The following is a 22,247-nucleotide window of genomic DNA, read 5'->3' on the forward strand; positions in this document are numbered from 1 at the left end:
GCAACCTGAACTTTGTTTTAATTAAGTAAGCAGTTAGACCCCAGACTCAATATGAACCAAACACCAACAGTTAGTGGTCAAAGCTGATGTGTGTGAATATCATGTTTGGCTTAAAACACAAAGATAATAGCATTGTATTCATAGACTGAAGAAATAAAAAAATATTCACATTTGTCTGATCAATGTGAATGCTATCCGGAAATAAATCCCCCCAAAAAACCCAAAGATGAATTACCCTGATTATATAAGATGATCCAGATAATTACTCTTTTGATGATATCTGTGATAAGATGATAATTTAACCCTAATGACATTGCCGAACAGGACAGCAAAAGATTCAGCGGTTCCTCAGGGCTCTGTTTTAGAACCAAAAGTGTTTGTTTATCTGTTTGATGTCATTTTGCATAAATAATATGTCCAGTCTTCCAACCCGGTATATCTGTGTTGCACCTTTTGGACCTTGTGTCTGTTAGCTTGCTGTGTGAGGAACAAAATGTGGAAGATTTTGCTGTCGAAATCTTGTGGGAGAAACTGTGCTGCCGAAATAGTATTTCTTCAATTTGATCACTTATCTGTTATTGGGGCTTCCAGATTGATGAGTGTCCTCTGGGTGATATTATTTATGTATTTCCTACAATACGAGTGATGAATTGTAAAAGTTTTGGATAAGATTCATACCCAAACTTAAACCTATAGACTGTAATCTTTGATAGACCAAACATGCTTAAGGTGTGAGTGATTGCTTCAACTCCCCCTCCACACACTGGGGCATCACAACACAGTGTCAAAGTGTCAAGCGCTGAGACATAAGCGTTCCCCATCTGTCAGAGCTGAGGAACAAGTTCCCCGGTGGCCACGGGGCCTCCAGATGTAGAATCCAGCTGTTTTTTTATCCGTCTTCTGACTGTCAACACACACAGTTCACTCAATCTGGTCTTAAAAAATACAGCCTCCTGATGGGAGTGAGGCTACGGAATAATACATCCAAACCTTCTGCTTTATGTCTGGCTAAGTTTGAGCCCATAGAAGGATATGATGCTCCAACAGATGCCCAGCTTGCTGTTGATCTGACAGCCCTGAGCGTGCTGTCGCTCCTCCTCCAGCTGTTTGGTGTTCGTGAAGCGGCTTGTCTCCTGGTCGGGCAGGGGCAGGCTCTCAAAGTCAAACTTGTCAACCTGGATGGCCATCCTGGAAGAGAGGTGGGGAGGGGAGGGGGGGCATTGCAAAGGATGAGTCTGTTGATGCGATGCATCAAAGCAAAACCGGTGCAATTATCGTCTCGCAGCCTTTCCAACAAAGCAGCGCAAACGAGATCATAAGCTGCAGCAGGTCTTGCTAGCATCTTTGAAGATGAGCGAGACATGGGTAACGTCAACCCACCAGTGACGACCCCATCTTTAAATGAGTGCTGTTTTTCTTCAAATATACACACCATCACGACTAAAAATTGTCATTGTAAGGTGGCGGCATCACAACTAAAACCCACAAAACGGCAACACAAACTTATGTATTTACTGTGATTTATGCCAACATTCATGTAAGCACCAAGTCTACTATAGTCGCCGGGTGGTATGCAAAAGCAAGAGTTTCAATAACAAGCTGTGGCCATGTTGGGTGGAATTTCACCTTTCACCGAAAGTGCCCTGCTCGGCCTTTTATTTCTGTTTTTCGAGAAAGGTAATTGGATGGGTAGCCAGTCGAAGCACTAAGCATCTCAATATATATTTTTTTTCGCAAAGACTTTGCACAGATTTGCATGACTCCATAATTTCATTTGTCTATGCGACAGACAATTCTATTTTCTTTTCTCCGGGCTTTGCCGAGCTCTGTGTGTTCTAGCCCGCATCTCATTGGCATTTTCATGACTTCCAATGAGCCTTACGGCAAGAGAGAGGTGATTTGAGCACGCCGAAGGCATTCATCAGCAGATCCAATTCAAAGATCATTATTCCGGGTATTTTGGTGTGATGAAATCCATTCACGGCAGCTCCCGTCTCATACGATTCACAAAACCTTTTGTTTGCCCACGGTCCTTTTCACATTCGGGGGTGTCTCAACCTCAATGTCGGCGGGGGTGAAATGTTAACAATGAACATCTTCTGTGAGCAATATGCTCATGTCTGCATGGAACTCCATACAAATGACTTCAGATGACTTATTGGAAAGGCTTTAGTAAAGTCAAGGACTTGGTTAAGATGATGTGCATGCATTTATTTGGCAGAACTAAGCAACATTGCATCCAACTCCGGGGGAGGGAGGAGGGTGATCTCTGACACCGTCTTTGTCATTATCGGTCATCTCTCCGTAATTTGGCATTGAAGCCGCTTTAATGGCAACACCGGCTGAAAGGGTTGCAGGGAAACGAGCCACCAGTAATGATGATTGAGCCCATGTGATGAACATGCCAACTCCACAGCCGAGATTCGAACCCGGGTCAACATGCTAACCACTGGATGCAGCCCTAAACACATTATTATGTTATTAACACACATACAAATGACAGAAATAACAGTTATTACATAGACGCAATGCCGTAAATGTGCAGCAAATGTACGTACATCTTTTGGTTTTAAAATGCTTAAGCAGACTTCAGAATATTCGACGTAATTTATAGTTTCATGGTGAATTTAGGAATCCCGATCTTGTCCTGGATGCAGCAGTATGGCTAAATAAAGCCGATATAATCTCCACTGCTTGACTTCTATTTTAGCAGAGCTCAATTTGCATTTCATTTGCTTGAGAGGCCTGTATGTTACTGCGGTGTGCACGCTCCTGTAGTGTGTGTGTGTGTGTGTGTGTGTGTGTGTGCCCTGACTTGTGAGTAAGAATCTAATCATACCCCAACACAGCCTGTTGCGGAATTCTAAACGATTTCCAAACATGCATCTTTCCTAACAGCGGTGATGTGTTATGCCGCAAGGGGGGGAGAAGCCAAGAGCCTCTACAGAGTGTGCATATGCATGTTTTCATCAGGAAGGTTATTTTTAGCTCACGTGCAGAGCTTAAAGGCAGAGATCCACAGAGGCTCGTGCAGAGGCGAGCAAGAGCAACAGTCTATTTTTAGACTGCGGCTGACTCGGTGTAACCCTTTGTTTGCAGTGGCTGCAGCGTGCCCCCTCCCTCCTTGCCTCGATATGCTCAGCTACATCCAAAACGTAATCCTCACAGCCAATTACGGAACGCACCGGGAAGGTTACCGTGCAGAGAATCTTCTAATGCGCTGGCTGTCATTAAAAGTGAGGAAGGGTAGGCTATGAGCTATTTCTGTCTCGGGAGGATCTTTTTCGGGGGTATCGTACTTGAAAAAAATCCCATGAGAGCTAACTCTATGTCTTTTGTTACTATTACGGACATATGATGACATAAGGGCTTTTAAATAGAGTAGATGGATGATGAAACGATAAAAATAAGCATATACTTTAGAGTAGTCAGTGTACAGTGGACACACAATAATTATCTTGTCTGCTGTCCAGCACAGTGATGATCAATCTGGGGCTGCATGAGTGCTGCCGATATTGGGGAGCTGCAGTTCTTTCAGGGGAAACATGCATGATGATCGATGAACCGCAGCCCCCTAGTGCCAGCAGGACTCATGCGTCCCCATGACACAACCACCACTACACTTGATTATTAGCAAGATACAAAGTTCTTGCTGTTCACTTGTGTAGCCAGCTATTTGGACAATAATTGCGGCAGTGGATACATCTACAGCAGGGGTCTCGAACACGCGCCCCGCGGGCCAAATGTGGCCCGCAGGACACTAGTTTGAGGCCCCCGCCTTGATATGAAAGTTTAATGTTAGTGCGGCCCGCGCAAGTTTGATATGGATGCTGTATGGTATCATGTACCCAGAAAAAATTATTACGTTTGATTAATGTTCATGTTAATGGTTAAATAACTGTTAATAGTTATCCTCCCTATCCGTGTGGAAGTGGGAATTTTTTGGCTATTTAAGTTTAAAGGAAATAACTTGAAGGCTACCGTTTAGGTCGCTAGATCTCTAGTTTGAGAGTTAGCATGTGTCTCAAGACCCTGCAGTTGTGCAATATGTTGTAAATAAAAAGAGTATAAATGTGACTATAGTCGTGTTTTGTCATGTCTACAGGGCTCTAATAATGCTTTGTTCATTTTAATCTGAAAAAAAAATTGTCTACCCACCAACTATATGTGGTTTCTTAAGTTTTTATTATTTGCTGTTTTATTATTATTATTATTATATTTATTTATTACTGATTGATTGATTTTCTTTATTCTTGATTTGTTTCTTTATTTTTCATCTTATTTTCTGTAGAAAAATAAAAATTAAGATATTTGAGAACAGTGGAAGGTTTTATCAGAGCTTTTATTGTAGAAAATCAGAACCAAAGCAAAGTTTATTCATTTTTCTGTTTTTAATAAATGCGTTTTTTTTTTTTTGGAAAACCTGATGCGGCCCAGTCTCACCCAGACCCTAGCTCCAGTGGCCCCCAGGTAAATTGAGTTTGAGACCCCTGATCGACAGTATACTACTAATACAAGCTGTACAATGGCTACTCTAACGTACAGTACATCCAAGAATCATTTCCATAGCATCGTCCCTTGAGAAGACCGTATCTCCACCGTGCTGTGCCAAATGACTAGTGTCAAGTAATCTGTGGCAGACGGAGCGATTTCAGAACTACAGCACAATGTTCCAGCGCCTCAGCTAAGCCATCACACCGGCGCCCCTCCAGGGAAGATATTATCTCTCCAACATTTGTGGAGGGGAAAAACAGAAACTTCCGCAGAGCAAATACGACAGGGCTGGGAATTGTGAATGCCTGAGAGATGCATGTCAAGACCATCGGCTCTCGTCTTTGTCAGGAAACATCGCACCTGTTCTTCGTGCTCCGTCTTCAGCATGCATAAGTACTTCTCCACTGGACACGACACTTCATATTGTGCACGTCATGAGCATTTCATACATTTGAATGAGCTGAGCAGGAGGGGAAAACAAGCGATCCACGTGGGACTTACTGAAGATGGGACTGCAAAAACATTATGTGCTTTGCAGCCATAACAGGGTAAAGGTGGTCACCATGGAAACAAGCTTTGTTTGAAAAGCCCATGCACTGAGGTGTGTCCACCCTGTGTGTGTGTGTGTGTGTGTGTGTGCAGTGATCCGGCACACTGCGAATGAGAAGAGACACAAGAGGAGAAAAGCGGTGCAGTTAGCACTGACACCCGGCCTGCTACAGTAAGTAGATTTACGACGAAAGGGACTGACTGGTCGTCACCTCTGGATTGATGTAATGATGGGATGTAAACCACCAAAGTCTTGTTTATGGCCCTTGGGAGACACACAAGTGGTGCTGAAAGACAATGAAAGGGAGGCTAGAGGAGATGACCACACAGATTGTTCTTGGCAGGGTCACATTGTATGACCGTGTCCGTGTCTGATAGGTCTCTTTTTGTGCTAAATGGACTTTTAAATCGGTCTAGCTTGTTCATAAGCACCAGACCTGAGAAAAATCCATCATCAAAAGTAGGCTTCGCTACACATATTAAATGAAGCTTGGAGCTCTGCCAATAATCCATCCGTCATCTACAGACGTGGGAAGCTGGAAGTTTGATCCGTTTTTCTCCAGCACATGGGCTAACCTAGTATGATGTTGCTGTTAAAATGAGAGTTTAATGGTCGCACTATAAACCAAACTGTGCACGTTAATTGGACACTCCAAATTGTCCATAGGTATGAATGTGAGTGTGAATGGTTGTTTGTCTATATGTGCCCTGTGATTGGCTGGCCACCAGTCCAGGGTGTACCCCGCCTCTCGCCCAAAGACATCTGGGATAGGCTCCAGCACCCCCGCGACCCTTGTGAGGATAAATATTGTTGATATTTAAAAAAAAAAAAGATTAAATACACACCTTTTTAATCAGGCTTTTAACTAATATTTTTAAACTTTTCTTATGTTTTTATCTTTTTAGTCCTATTTTATGCTTTTAGTCTTTAGCTTTTAACTCCAGTATTTCGTCAGGGGGGTCCTCCACACTGGGGGCTGTGTCGGGTCTGCTGAGGGGGTGCCATCCTTGGGTCCCTTCGACCCGGCCGGCTGGGGGTTCCTCCCTTTAATGTGGGGGTCCGCCCGTCTGTCGGAGTCGGGGGGCCCGGGTGCTGGTCCTCCGATGACACGGCCTGCGGCTCCTCCCAGTGTGGACGGCCCCAAAGGTGGCGTTTCCTTGATCCTCAGTGCCATGCCATGTCTCCCTACTGTGTGTGTGTGTGTGTGTGGAAAGATGAGCGTCTAATCTTCCTTTTGGTATACACCATGTCTATATAGCCCAGTGTGCCTTGAAAAAAACGATCAAAATCATCAGAAATGGCCGGCCCCAAGAGGGACGGCTTTAAATTCCGAGCTTCCCCGAATGACTCTGGTGAAACTGTTGGGACGCTCCAGACATCAGAGTTCCCATACGCACTTTCCAATCACCGTGAAAGAACTCCATCAAAGAGATAAAATATCTCACTCAATGATATGACAACATGAAAGCAGCACTCCTCACCCCCACTGTCAAAATCTCGCCTTCCCAGACACTTCAAAAATTGAATCTACGGCTCCAACTCAAGCAATCAGGATTATTTACTGAGGAAATTGCAGTTGTTGCTATTTTCTTACTTTTCTGTGTACTTGTGTAGACAGAATAAATCCTGGGAGAAACAGGTAGGATTTTCTGAGGGAAGGTGTATGGATTCGAGGAAGTCATAAAATATTACGCTGCTATTACATGTGTGGACATGTCAAGAAATAAAGCCCTGTGAGTAGCTTTTGACTGGACAGTTGGAGTTGTTGTTTTTTTTTTCATACAACCGACAATGTTCAATGATGCGCGTGCACACAGAGGTGCAAAAAAAAAAAAAAAAAAAAATCCAGGAACACATTGCTTGGCTTCCTGGTCTTCCCCATAAGTGTACTTTCCAATTTAGTCAGTCACAGTAAATACACACTTTATGAAGTGTATTTGAGTAATAGCAAAAAAGTAATGCCAAAAAAAAAAAGCCAAAGAAATAAACAGGAATTATTTCTGCCTCCACGATGCCAATGGCCACAACGACCCCCTTCTGTTCTTGTTATGGCATCCTTTCTTTCCTTGGCTTTGATCATTCTGTAGGAAGGAACCACAATTTTGGATTCCACGTGTTGGAACAGTCCAAATTGAATTGATTTTTTTGGAAGGTTTGAACACTGGACTCTGCGTACTCACAATTAAGAAGAAGACTGGTGATTGACAGAATCATTTTTCCGCCTGTCGGGTTCCAAAGCTACCTTCACACACACACGTTCCTGGATAAAACCACTCCAGAAAACATCTTGCGCCTTGACATCTCATTCATCACTGAGCAGGGAGCGACATATTAAAATGACACGGGGCTTAGTGACGTGGCGATACGGAAGAGAAGGGTTGGGATGGAAGACATGATGGAAGCTCCAGATGGAGAACCATGAAGCCTTTGGCCTTGTTTTGCTTTATATGCAAAATCCTACCACTCTAAATAGTGAATGGGGTGAATGTGACATCATAGACACTGCTTTTCTACAGGGGTGTTATTTGCACTGAAAGGAGATCATCTCAATTCACGATGGAAGCAATCACCATGACCGTCAAAAGCAACGATTGGCAGCCAAAAGGTGAGAAACTCCATTATGCCTTTTTACGAATCTCTTAAAATATATACTTATGATGTTCAAAAAGCATTTATTCAGTTAAGGATTTTATCAATGACAAATGGCCAAGGCTGTACAGGTAACATGTCTGAGATTATCCAGCAATGACAGATGGCCGAGCCTAATAGAATTTTACAGCACTCATTCACTTCCTTTATGAAAGCACAGATTCTAGACAGCGGCAACCCGCCACAGCAAGGCTCTACAAACTGCATTTCCAGGCCCAAAATGGCTCACCAATGATTTTTTTATTGGGTCAGCAATTGTCAAGAGTAAAGTACTTTTTTGATGGGTAAGCAAGCCCACATTTTTTTAGTCAGAAGAAGCAATGATACCCTTAAAAACTCCCAAAAAATGTAGAGATGCAGACCCGACCGTGACGAGTGAATTTCCATGAAGTAGAAGCCCCCTATTTAGAAATGGACTATTTTTGTACAAAGAAACTACAACAGTTTTAACCATTTTGTTAATACTTGGGTTGTTTATATTGTTTATTTTTCTACATTGTGTATTTTGTACTGCTTAACTGACTCTGTACTCTTGCTGCTGTGCAATACAAACTTCCCCACTGAGGGACGAATAAGGGCATATCTTAATCTTAATTATTAGAGCCCTCTAGATATGACATAACACCCCTATGTCAATCTTTACACTTGTATTACCTATAGTAGACATAATGACAGTAAATCAGCCATTTAAGACAAAAATAAGACCAGTGGGATAAAGTGGGAGGCCAATAAAAGCCTGTTGTTCTGGTGCTTGTGTGTCTCACCGGACATTACAGTCACATGACCTGTGTACAATACTAGATATCATACACACCTTGAAAGCATCTTCTGAACTCCTTACATACTGTATGTGTTTAGGTTTATTTAGACATTTTTATGCTTGAAAAATGCTGAATTTAGGCAGTGTGATTTATTAATAAATCTATTTTTAAGAAATCCTGGAATTCCAACTGCCAAGTGGCGAAGGACAACAAAAAACAGCTTTTGAAAAGTGCACAAGGATATGATATCCTTTTATCTTTCAATGTCTTACCTTTGGCACTCGCTGGCATGGAGGACAAGGTCCTGGTTGTTCTTGGCGCTGACGGTGAGCTCATGCTCTGTGGGGTTGAAGATGTCGAGCAGTAGGTGACATTGACGGGTGCTGTGGACGGAGGCAGACAAACATATTTAATTTTTTATTTTTCAACCCGAACACCCCTGCATTAGATGGCACATTGTAAAATTCTGTACATGCATTTCCAACCAACACAATGCAACGTGCTCTGCAGCCCGTCTAGGCCCCGACCACCGACCCCGTATCGTTCCCTAGCAAGAGTAGGCATCTGGAAGCATCAATTACGATAATTTCTTCTAAAAATACACGGAACCATACACGGCTAAGATAGGCGACGGAGCCAAGACCTTGTCCTTGTCACAGCATCAAACGGTGGCAGCGCTTTCATCATAGCGCCAGGCGCCTGGTTGGAGCAGGCCGATCTCCAAATCAGACCTGGGCCTGCTATTCTAATGCTGATCATAAGAAGGGGCAAATTTGCGATTTAGATCAAGCGGGAGGAGACGACGCTGGCTTTTCAGCTAATTTTAACCCTAAGTGGCTATTTTCCCCCCCTTGCTAATGACTGATGAGAGGAAACAGAGACTGTCAAAGCGCCTAAATCAATCCCCGCAATGCAATTACATGGGGAATAAACAGTAGCGCACACGTCTGCGCTTCCCCGATTAAACATATGCGAGTTATTCCAACCGGTTATTTGATTAATCAAAAAAAAATGAGGGTGCCAACGAGCAGATGTAAAAAATGCATCCTTTGTGTAAATTAACCATCCCATCACCACCTCGTCTAGCCTCCAGGCAACACCGACTCTCACTCTCATCCGGCTTCCAGTCTCTTCAATCCCAAGGTTAATGGAGGATTACGTTCCCGCTCGCCCGAGTCACTAATAAACTGCCGCGGCAATTAAAAGAGCATATTTTTTAGGCCTAGCCATGTTTCTTTAATTGTCTTGTTGTCTCTGTTGGCAGACGTGATTAACAGGCCCGAGCGGGTAGAGCTACTGATTTATGGGCTGGGGCATTAAGCTGGGGCGATCAATCACAGCAACCTGATAAGAAACACAGACTCATTGCTCTTGTACTCCTCAACCCGGATCAAAATGGGAGGATACAAACAAAGACGATGTGGATTTCTGGGTTTCAAGACAACAGCCCAAAATAACATTCAAACACTACATTTAAGTCGGTGCTGCAAAAAAAAAAAAAACAACAAAAAAGGTCCTGTGTGTGAACTCTGAACGTGGAATAATCTTATTAAGCATCCGGATACGCTATAATAGACAGCACGTAGATTCCAGATGGATAAATAATTCAAAATAAGCCAATAGGGTTTGGAACAAGGCCTTCAATCTCCTTCAATCGGTGAAGCCAAAAGGAGAGAGAAAGGGATTAATGAAACATTATGTCTAAATATACACTGCTAAATAACATCAGTCAGAATAGAAGAGAAGCAGCAACACTGCATATAAATGTCATTTTAAGCACACGGTCATGGCCGCTGAAGGCGACCTTTACTGGTGATTATTTCAGGTACAGCTTCTAGTGTGTCACAGAGGAAGAAGGAAGGAAAATTAATGAATGCCACTGTCTATTCCCCAGATTTATGCCACGCTAACAAATGAAACGGGAGCTCATTGGGAAGCCTTTCGAAAACAGGCGACAAGCATTCAATGTTGACATATCCAAACTAAAGCCCGGAATTGATTGTCTCCATTAAAGTGATGAAACAACTATCAGCCTATAAGGGTTATAGGAAAATGTCAAACGTGGGATACTACGTAGCCAAAGATGCTGACTGATCAATGAAGTTGCCCCCCCCTCCCTCCCCGTGCTGATTCTACCACCCAACACCCAATCTAACAAGAAAAAAAGCATCATTTCAGGAGAATAACAGGAGAAAAAGAACATCATCTTAGTAGCATCAGTAACTACTCCAAATTTATGTGCTTAGTTCCTCAGTAACTACTCACTAGTTCATTAGTTCTTTGTTAGTTCCTTAGTTCCTCATTATTTTGTCATTACTTCTTCAGTAACTACTCCAAATGGATGTGCCTTGGTTCCTCCATAACTACTCTCTACCTTAAATTTATGGGCCTTAGTTCCTCAGTAACTACTCTACTCACTAGTTCATTAGTTTTTTGTTAGTTCCTAAGTAACTTCTCATGAGTTCTTCATTATTTCTTCAGTGACTACTCAAAATGTATGTGCATTCGTCATCAGTAACTACTCTACTAACTAGTTAATTAGTTCTTTGTTAGTTCCTAAGTAACCTCTCATGAGTTCTTCATTATTTCTTCATTACTTCTCTAGTAACTACTCCAAATGTATGTGCCTTAGTTCCTCCGTAACTACTCTACTAACTAGTTCATTAGTTCTTTGTTAGTTCCTAAGTAACTTCTCATGAGTTCATTATTTCTTCATTATTTCTTCAGTGACTACGCCAAATGTATGTGCATTCGTCATCAGTAACTACTCTACTAACTCGTTCATTAGTTCTTTGTTAGTTCCTAAGTAACTTCTCAGGAGTTCTTCATTATTTCTTCATTACTTCTCTCGTAACTACTCCAAATGTATGTGTCTTAGTTCTTCAGTAACTACTCTACTAACTAGTTGATTTGTTCTGTTAGTTCCTAAGTAACTGCTCATGAGTTCATTATTTCTTCATTAAGTAACTACTCAAAATGTATGCTTACTTCCTCAGTAACTACTTCACTAACTACTTCACTAGCTCTATTAGTTCCTCAGTAACTACTCATGAGTTTCTCCTTATTTCTTCATTACTTCTTCAGTAACTACTCCAAATGTATGTGCCTTAGTTCCTCCATAACTACTCGACTCATCAGTTCCTCATTAATTCTTCATTAGCTTTGCAAAAGCTACTCTAAATGTATGTGCCTTAGTTCCTTAGTAACTACTCACAGGTTCCTCAGTTTCTCAATAGCTACCTTAAATTTATGTGCCTTAGTTCCTCAGTAACTACTCTACTAACTAGTTCATTGGTTCTTTGTTAGTTCCTGAGTACCTACTCATGCATTCCTCATTATTTCTTCATTACTTCTTCAGTAACTACTCAAAATGTATGTGCTTAGTTCCTCAGTAACTACTTCACTAACTACTTCACTAGCTCTATTAGTTCCTTAGTAACTACTCATGAGTTTCTCATTATTTCTTCAGTAACTACTCCAAATGTATGTGCCTTAGTTCCTCCATAACTACTCACAGGTTCCTCATTAGTTTCTCAATAGCTGCTTGAAATGTATGTGCCTTTGTTCCTCAGTAACGACTTCCTCGTTATTTCTTAATTATTTCCTCAGTAACTACTCTAAATTGTACCTTACTCATTAGTTCTTCAGTAGTTCCCCAGTTATTATAAAGTGAGACCCTGTTTGGTGTTGCTTCTTAGCTATAAGTAGCTAAGATATAGCTGAGATAGCTATCGCCATCCTAAATTCCAAAGTGTACCAAACTGAACTTTACATTGGTGGAAATAAATGAAAATACTATTTTTTGTGTGTGGACAAGAGCTGAGAAGAACATCAACCTCCGTCAACCCCCAAGAGGGAGTGTTAGTTATTTCCCTTCCATTGGAGCAATCCATTTTATTCCCAGGGTACAGTAATAATACCAAGTGAATGCCCCCCCCCCCCCCTTCCCCTCTTACAGGTCCACCTTCAAAGTATGGATCACCGCGTATTTCACACATGCTGTTCCCCTGCCACTTTTCCCCAACACATCTGACACCTTTTATATGGCCAAAGCCCTGAAGAGCAAGTCAGAGGAAAATAACAAAATGGTGTCATTCCCAGCGCAAGCGAAAAGGTCAAATAGGATGCCAGCAGCAGAGTGGAGAAAAGAGCTGTTTAGATGATAGCGTGTAGCCGATAAAAAAAGGAATTTATGGAAGCATGTTGTATTAAGAGTGCCCGGGAACAGAAAGTCAAATGTGCTGACTAAATGTTGACGTGAGAAAGTAGGTGAGACAAAGAGAGCGGCGTGTGGGAGGAAAGAGATAGCGTAGGCACAAAATAAAGACGTGTGAAAGTGCCTACCGAGGCAAAGAGAGCAACAAAGACACCAAGAGACAACATAGTTCATTTAATGGCGACGGGCGTGAGGAGAAAGATCATTGAGAGAATAATGTCCAAGCATTAAGCGCTGCCGACATACTTGCGTCATTAATGAAAGCATGGTGTTTTCATGCCTTTCCTTTGGAGCCACTTCTTATATTCTTATACTGGAAGAAATGGAGGCGGGGGGAGCACAAGTCGAGATGAAAGTCCAGAAGGAGACGGCGGGTGGAGAAGGGGAAAAGGTAAGGTGATCCAACAGACAGTGAGATGAAAGTGAAGGAAAGGTCAAATGGAATAAAAGTGGGGCCGCCATCCGAGAAGAAGGGGGCGGCATATAATATAAAGGGAAGTCGTTACAAAGGGGGGAATAAAAAAGGAAAAGATAAAGTGCAAAGCTGGCGCAAAGTTGTCAGAGCATATAAATGGGATATGTAAAATATTAGGGACTGTAATTCTGATCTATAGCGCTCATTAATAATTACTTTTATTTTTTTTAACACATCATAAATAATTTATATCCATTTGCCACACTGCACCCTGTTTATCTTTGCATACTTTTGCGCTGCCGATTTGACATTTATACCTCATTAATCAACAGCGTTTATTATCATATATATTTGATTACATTTCTAACTACCGCACTGTCATATCTGTACATTTGTATCTGGGCTGATGTTTATTATGTTTGCTGTTATATATGTTAAATATGTCCTGGGTTTTTATTTAATTGCGCAACATAGTCAATATTGTTGACGGTGAAGCTACATCACAATTACTAATGACTATTACTAATGAAATTGTTGAATTAATTCCAGTGTATAAGCCACTACTTTTTCTTAAACTTGTACAGTGGGGCTAAATTCTCCTTTACTTCACAAGTACTACTAATTGTTAAAATACTGTGCTTTCTTTGGCAGGTGTCAATCACGAGCCATCAATGCATTCCCATCAACCTACTGGAAATTGCAGGAGGTCAGCATATTTAACTGGACAACAGTCAGACTCACTGTGTCACTTTAGAAATAACACTATACTCATCACACAGCAACTTAACACTTCAAATGTGTACCTGAGAAATGTACGAACATGGACCAAAACAAGTTTAAAAGAGGGCATTTTTTATTTTTAAAGTTTTCCTGTATTGCCTGCTGCAATGATGTCAGCCTCCCTCTCAGCGCCATTTTCTTTGTGGACAAATGCGGCTTACACACCGGTGTGTCTTATATATAGTACATACAAATCAGTTTTTTTCCTCTAAATTTAGTGAGTGCGGCTTTTACATTCCAATGCCATTATTAAAACTGATTAGAATTACTATTATTAACTTTACTGTTTTTTTTTTATCCTTTTCATCCATTTCTTCAATTTTTTTGTCAGGAGGTCAGCATATCTAACTGTACAACAGTTGGACTCACTGTGTCACCTTACAAATAACACTAAACTCATCACACGGCAACTTAACACTTCAAATGTGTACCTGGGAAATGTACAAACATGTACCAAAACAAGAAAAAAAATAAAAAAAATAAAAGTTTTCCTGTATTGGCATGCGGCAATGATGTCAGCCTCCCTCTCAGCGCCATTTTCTATGTGGACAAATGCGGCTTACACACCAGTGTGTCTTATATACAGTACGTACAAATCTGTTTTTTCCCTCTAAATTTAGTGAGCGCAGCTTTTACATTTGTATTTCATTTTTTATATAATTAGTTATATTTATTAATGACTTACAAACACTATATATTATTATTGCCATTATTAATCTGATTAGCATTACTATTATTAACTTTACTGTGTGTTTTTTTTTAGCCTTTTCATCAATTTCTTCAATTTTTTCTTCTTACTTCTATACTACTGTGCCCAAAAGCCCATGAGCCACTGAAAAGCAATATTGGTTTATGCAAATGTATCTTATTTGACTTGTGCACACCTGCAGGAAACTGGTCTTAAAGTCTCTTCCTTTCAAACACTTTTGTGGTTTACGCCAGCCCGACTGGGCAGCCAGCTCCTTAGATCCCATAAAGGTAAGAGTCTACTATTGTCACTGATAGGGTGACAGTATAGCTCCCTGAGCAGTATATATATCAGCACTGACCCCCCCAAGATGGATAGCCTACACTGTGGGGATTATTACAGCTAATGGTTCATCTCAAGTGGCCATTACACCGCCATGATCTGCCCTCCCTCATTTGGGAGTGGAGCCGAAAGTAAAGGCATAGAATGTGTATGCATTTTAGAGAGACAGGGAGGGAATCTAATATACATAGCGCATGAGAGAGTAAGAATGGGTGCGCAAGAGAGGTGAGTGCATTTAATTTCCATTCAGGTCTGTCACTTTCTGACCCGCCGGTGAAAGTACCACTTCTAATCGCCTCGGTTTGGATAGCAGTAATGTCCGCGAGAGTGCTGATCGAAGAGGCTTCATTGCCATTCTCCAAATGAGAGGAAATGGCAGAATTTGCAAGTGAAAATGGAGGTTGTGCTAATTTAAAAACAATCACTGCACACACAGCATTTTAAATAACATCTTAAAGCAGAACAAAAAGTGAAGTTAAAGAAAACTGAATTAAAGAACAAAAAACAACTCACCCGTAGAAGGTGTTTGCAGAGCAATACTATCACAGGGGGGGGGGGGGGGGAGGGGGGCTTTATAAGAAGGCCTACTGCTGGAATTTATTAATATTGTGTATCACACCATACCTGTATAATAGAGCCCCACTATTCAAGGGAGTTATATTCAAAGACCCTTGGCAAACGCAAATAATGGGCAAAAATGGAAGCGAGAGAGACTGACAAAGTGTGTGATGAAGGAATCATGAGGCTGTTGAATTGATGTGATGCTGAAGGAGACAATTTTAGTGGTTTAGTTCCCAGAAGGAGGAGGTGATGGATGACTTTGCTGGTAAGCTACTGTTTGGAAAAAACGCATTTATTCAATCAAAAGTTAAAATAAGATATTTCCGTGTCACACCAATATATTTTTTTCCTCTTTAGTGGGTGCAGCTTACATACCGGTGTGCTCTATAGTCTGGAAATTACAGCATTTGCAATTTAAATCAAGAGAAAATAAATCCGTAACTCGGCTGCAATCCACTATGTTTAAGTGCTTAGTCAAATTTATTTGCATATGAAATTGATTGCAGACCCTTCCATTTCCGGCTCGTGGCTAATCATTACACTCATCCTCATTGCTATCCTTGCTCCACTTCGGCGCTGGCATCACAAAAAGTTGATAATAAAAACAGAATTCATCACAAACATTTCATGAAACACTCCAAGTTAACTTTTGAGGCATATTTTTGCCAGAAAATTGTGGCTGAACTCCAAATTGTACAGCTCTTATTGTGGCCAACTTTGGAGTTTTCCCACTTTATTTGAGAAAAAAATGAGCATTTCCTCACAAATTGCTGACAACATAATGACCTCATGGGGAGTCGGTACTGCTGTTTCATCTCAGTATGGTCACATTTAAATAACGCTTTTAATTAAAGCTTCATTGATTTGTACAACATCAATTGGCCGTAGCCAATTATCCGGAATCCAGTTGGTAGCACCATTTTTCCAGTCGCCGTCGTTTGAGATCTTTGCTTTAATTGTCCAACTGGCACCCTCCAGTGTACTTATTAAATAAAACAAAGCGGCAAATAGAGTGAAAATGAGAAATAATTTGTTGACAGCAAGAAGCAAGCGTGTTTTGCATGCTGTGTGGATGCAGAAAATGTCATTTTGATTTGATTTTTGACAAGTCAGCGCGGGTGTGCCACAGGGATCACTTCTTGGCCAACCAATACAGAACGAAGAAGAGCACTATAACCTTAAATAAGCTGTTAAAATATGCAAATGTTGTGTTTAAATGAGTAATGTTGATTATTCACATGTCAGTACATGTAAAGGTGTGCCACAGGGATCACCTCTTAGACAACTTAATATTTCACAAAACATGCAGTTGAGAACTTCAAATTTTGATTTGATTTTTGACAAGTCAGCGAGGGTGTGCCACAGGGATCACTTCTTGGACAACCAATACAGAACCAAGGAGAGCGCTATAACCTTAAATAAGCTGTTAAAATATGCAAATGTCGTGTTTAAATGAGTAATGTTGATTATTCACATGTCAGTACATGTAAAGGTGTGCCACAGGGATCACCTCTTAGACAACTTTATATTTCACAAAACAGTTGAGAACTTCAAATATGCAAATGTTGGTGTAAGATTTAGATTCTTGACATCAGGGTATATCTTAGGGTGTGACATGAGAATAATTTCCTGCACAACTTCTGATCTATAACTCGAATTACACTGTTATACAATACAAAAGGTCATGAGTGTGTTTCGTATGCTAGCACGCTATTCACCTGGTTGCAGGAAGGGTGCTGACTCTGGTGAAGAACACAGAGGGTTCCACATCAACGTGGACCCCCACAGACAGCTCCCTGTAGTAGCCCTCCACTTTGCCTGCTCCTCCGGAGTACTTGAAGTGCAGGACTGCCTCTAAAGTCTGCAAAAAAACAACAATGAAATTAGGAATGTGACAAAAATAATATTCAATTCAAATAATATCAGTGCGGCGGTCTTGGTGTAATTGAGGTCAGATTTCTCAGGCAGCATCTCACCATTTCATCAGTGCTTTTAAGACAGATGCATCAAAAGTCATTACTGTGAAAATAATAAATGCACCACAGCAGAGATATTGTGTCGTTTAAATGAAATGGAAGCACGCTATTATGGCGTGGACGCCTCAAGCAGAGCGGTCCTACGCATACAATTGGTGGCTCAAACCAAAGATTTGGATTCAACATGTGGCTTTCTAGATTGTACGGAGAGAGATAGAATTGGGTGGGCACAGTGGGTGGGAATTGCTGGCTTTGTTCCATAGCGATAGGAGCACACACATGCACACACATGCACACACACGCACACACACATAAAGAAAAGGAACAGTGTATGCCCTGCCAAGTGGGCAAATGATAGGGAAATTAAAAGTGTCAGTTTATGGTGAGAAAGTGCGAGCTGACTCAGGTAATGGGGCTGAAGCGTGGCAAAAGGAGCATCCAAGGTTCTGCTGTTCTTCCCAGAGAACATACATCATCCCTTGCACATATTGCTGATTGAGGCACTGGCTGTTTCTTCGCGGCCCAAATTTCCAGGAAATCTGCTGCTCTATTCCCCTCGACAGAGCGGAATATTTCCAAGCCTGCTGGCTCCGTTTGTTGCCAATTACGATGAAACGACAGAGGCAGCGCACATTGAGTAAAGAGAGATGAAAACATAACAGGGATTATATGTAGACCGACCACCATAAAGAGGAACGCTTGTACTTTTATCTGTTTTTCAATGTTTAATGAAGACTAAAATGATGGAATCAGCTGCAACCCTTTGAAAGAAAACTACAATCCTAACATAGTGATAAAATAAGCCATTTTTGGGCATTTGTCCGAGTAATTCTGACATCTCAGTATGAATACGGGTGTGCCACAGGGATCACACTTCTTGGATTCTTGTATTCATGTTTCTAATACACCCCCTCGCAAATATCTGCATGTCATTTAGATTGTTGACATCTGAGTATATATCAGGGTGTGCCACAGGGATCATTTCTTGCACCACTTCTGATCAGTTTTGCAAAGGACTGCAATCTACTTGTGGCAATGTTGGATTGCGGGAGGGAAAGGACCATCGAATTTGCATAAATGACTAGTCCGCATTTACATGTGATTGCAATGGACGCCGTTGGAGAGAGGACAAACATGTGAGACAAAAGAGTAAAAACCATGACAAGCAACACAAATATGCTCAGAAATACACATAAAAGTCAATCAAAGTACAAATGTAAACATAATTAGAGCCCTCTACACATGAACTAACACCCCTATGGTCACCTTTACACTCATATCACCCAATATAAAAGACATAATCAGAGAAAATATGCCATGGCTATTGTCTCATCAATGTAACATTGCTGACACCTAGTGACCAGGGTAGAATACTACATATGCATCATTTTCTGAATGTCTTATATTTGTATTTTAGTTCATTTGTTTCCAAGAACAACACATTACAATGTGACGCTTATGCCTATCTCATTGATAAGGCTAGTTATTCATACTTATATGGACAACTAGTCATCAATCAGCCCAAACACAGGGCAGATTTGAAATATTTGAGTCATATTCACAATGCACCAATAAATGCAATAAATCTGTCTTTCGCCAACTTGCTTCCCCGGCGTCTCAGGGCCAAAAGTTTTATTTACACTTGCAAAAAAAGCAAGCCAAGCTGAACCCAAGTGATGAGTTGTGTTTATCTCTCCACTTCCGTGCCTTTCAAAACCACAAACACAAACATATCTCTCGCCGAAATCTGTAATGACAATGGCGTTTCTGAAGCACATTTAAACACTGTTTGCACAGCGGTGGAGGAAGCTGGCTCCGAGTGCAGGCTGCAAATATTTCAAAGGGTTGAAACAGTGTCAATTTGAGAACTTTTTCAACATTTAATAAGAATTCTATCGCGGGTGTGGTGAATGCAAGTACAGTCAAATCTGCAGGCGGCAGGAAGTGGGTCCCGTGCAGCTGCTGTGATCAAGTGGTTGTCTATATAGCACTAATGGCTTCGGCACGAGTCTCCAGGGGTGTCATGATTGTCTCAGGGACGCTGGCAAACACTGATCCCCACATCCCCCTTTTGGAGCCTGCTACAGATTACAGTTCCTCATCTGTGCAAACCTCTTCTCTGTCAGCTCTCCGGCTCCTCGGGAACCCTTTTTCAATCATACCAGCCCCGGCGGTAATAAGCTGACTGTGCCAGAAGTGAGCTTGTTGCCAAATCAAACAGCCTGACCACGTACATAGGTCAGAGAGATTACGATAACAGTTTGTTTGGTACAATGCCCTCAATTAAAACTTTTTACTACTACTGCATTCTTAAATCAGTTTGAGCCTTTTCGCTGAGGCTGCAAATACCACGATAATTTTAGATTTCACCTATTGAAAATAACCTGACCGCTACTCAACTCCTTCCATAGACTCGTCAGTGATGCATTTCACATTCCCTCGCCACCACATCCTGTTACAGAGGCTACAAGACTTGATTGGCTACGTGGTACAGTGATCGACTCCATTGAGTAGCAATGAGCAGTAGCAGGTAGTCGCTGGTGATGTCACGCTGTGGGACTGCATTAGTGCTGCCGAGACTGGGGAGCCACGGTTCACGAAAGGGTAAACGTGAATAAGCGGTGCACAATCCCCTCCTGAAGGAAACTAGACCACATGGCAGTCAAAATAAAACAAGCATGGTGGCGGTAGTAGAGACGTGATACGGGGCTGTGTGAGTGCTGCCGGCACTGGGGAGCTACGGTTCACTGGGAGGGAAAAATTAATTCCAACATGACAGTGACATTCTAGAGCAGCGCATGTTCCTCCTCTTGTGGGAAACTGGACCACATGACGGTTTGTCCTTCAAAATAAAAGCCTTTGCTTGTGAGGACCACCACCCGGCACATGAAACAACAAGTATATACATATACATATATATATACAAATATATATATACATATACATATATATATATATACATATACATATATATATATATACATATATATATATATAATATATATATATATATATATATATATATATATACATATATATATACATATATATATACATATATTATATATATATAAGTTTGAAGATTCTGCAAAATCTTGGCCCAATGAGCATGACGGTGGTAGAGACATGATACGGGGCTGTGTGAGTGCTGCTGGCACTGGGGAGCTGTGGTTCACTGGGAGGAAAAATTAATTAATTCCAACTATTGTGGGAAACTGGACAACATGATGCTTTGTCCAAGTATGCTGCGAGTTTGAAGATTCTGCAAAATCAGTCTTGGCCCAATGAGCATGACGGTGGTAGAGACATGATATGGGGCTGTATGAATACTGCAGGCAGTGGGGAGCCATGGTTCACGGAAGTGTAAACGTGAATAAGGCATTCTGAAGCAGAGAACAATCCCCTGCTGAACGAAACTGGACCCCATGGAAGTCAAAATAAAACAAGCATGGTGGCGGTAGTAGAGACATGATACGGGGCTGTGTGAGTGCTGCCAGCACTGGGGAGCTACGGTTCACTGGGAGGAAAAATTAATTCCAACATGACAGTGACATTCTAGAGCGGCGCTCTGTTCCCCCTCTTGTGGGAAACTGGACCACATGACGGTTTGTCCGTCAAAATAAAAGCCTTTGCTTGTGAGGAACACCACCCGGCACATGAAATAACAAGTATATGCTGCAAGTTTGAAGATTCTGCAAAATCAGTCTTGGCCCAATGAGCATGGCGGTGGTAGAGACATGATACGGGGCTGTGTGAGTGCTGCCGGCACTGGGGAGCTGCGGTTCACTAGGAGGCAAAATTAATTAATTCCAACTCTTGTGGGAAACTGGACCACATGGCGGTTTGTCCAAGTATGCATCAAGTTTGAAGATTCTGCGAAATCAGTCTTGGCCCAATGAGCATGGCGGTGGGAGAGACATGATACGGAGCTGTGTGAATGCCACAGGCAGTGGGGAGCTACGGTTCACTGAGACCAAACGTGAATTCCAACACGTACTGTGACATTCTGAAGCACTGCATGAACCCTCCAAGGGAAACCAGGCCGCTTGGCAGTCTCCAACACGCTGATGGAATACTACTAATGCTGCCATATATCAACTGGGGTGTGACTTCTCAAGATGGTCCAGCACAACAAATGACAAATGTGGCTGTGAGTCTGAAGAGTCTGCACTTGAAAATTTGTTACGGGTACAGACGTCAAATCAGCGTAATGATGAAATGGGAAAACAACATCTGTGTTGTTAAGAGTCCAGCTACGGGGATGCCTTAAGTGCACACCTGTGAAGACACAAACACCGAGAATCTTCTTATTAGCTGCATTCATATCCCGCTAATGATGACTTCAGCATTCCCACAGCCTTATTTCCACTCATTTGAAAAGCTATAAGATAAGGAACACTTTCTTCTTTTGCATAAAGCCGACAATTTTACTGCATATGAGAGCTGAGTGTTGTAATGTCAGCTAAAGGCTCATGGTGTGTTTTGATGAGGTGATCCAAAAGCAGACTGTGTACCTAATTGTCCTTAAAATAAGGCTTGAACCCTGCTTAGGGATACATCTGCTTAGTAGCGGGCAAAAAGGAGCCTCCCAGCCAGGAGAGATATTTAGTCATCTGGTGGTAGTGGCCTCAGTGGAAAACTGAGAAATGACTTGAGGGCACTTGCGGGTGCGATGTGTCTCTATCTGGAGTACTGCTGGGACCGCATCTCATGTGTACACCTGCTGTCAATCACAGAGCCAATCAACTCGCCCCCCAGGGTACTTAAGGGAGGTACAACAGTGTGAAGTTTTGAAGAAAACATCCTGGCGATAGC

The 22,247-nt window shown here is 41.7% G+C and overlaps 1 protein-coding gene across 3 annotated transcripts in view; it reads right to left on the minus strand.

Annotated features, from left to right (window-relative positions):
- The window catches only part of trappc9 (trafficking protein particle complex subunit 9), a 112,077-nt gene that overhangs the window by 42,153 nt on the left and 47,677 nt on the right, over positions 1 to 22,247 (minus strand). For all 3 annotated transcript variants that reach the window (XM_058046461.1, XM_058046460.1, XM_058046459.1), the window contains 3 exons: positions 17,175 to 17,317; positions 8,727 to 8,837; positions 1,035 to 1,188 (listed from right to left, as the gene is read on the minus strand). In XM_058046461.1, coding sequence (XP_057902444.1) covers positions 1,035 to 1,188; positions 8,727 to 8,837; positions 17,175 to 17,317 — 408 coding nt within the window. The remainder of the gene's footprint in view (positions 1 to 1,034; positions 1,189 to 8,726; positions 8,838 to 17,174; positions 17,318 to 22,247) is intronic.

This window comes from Doryrhamphus excisus, chromosome 14 (assembly GCF_030265055.1).
Source record: "Doryrhamphus excisus isolate RoL2022-K1 chromosome 14, RoL_Dexc_1.0, whole genome shotgun sequence".
NCBI lineage: Eukaryota > Metazoa > Chordata > Actinopteri > Syngnathiformes > Syngnathidae > Doryrhamphus > Doryrhamphus excisus.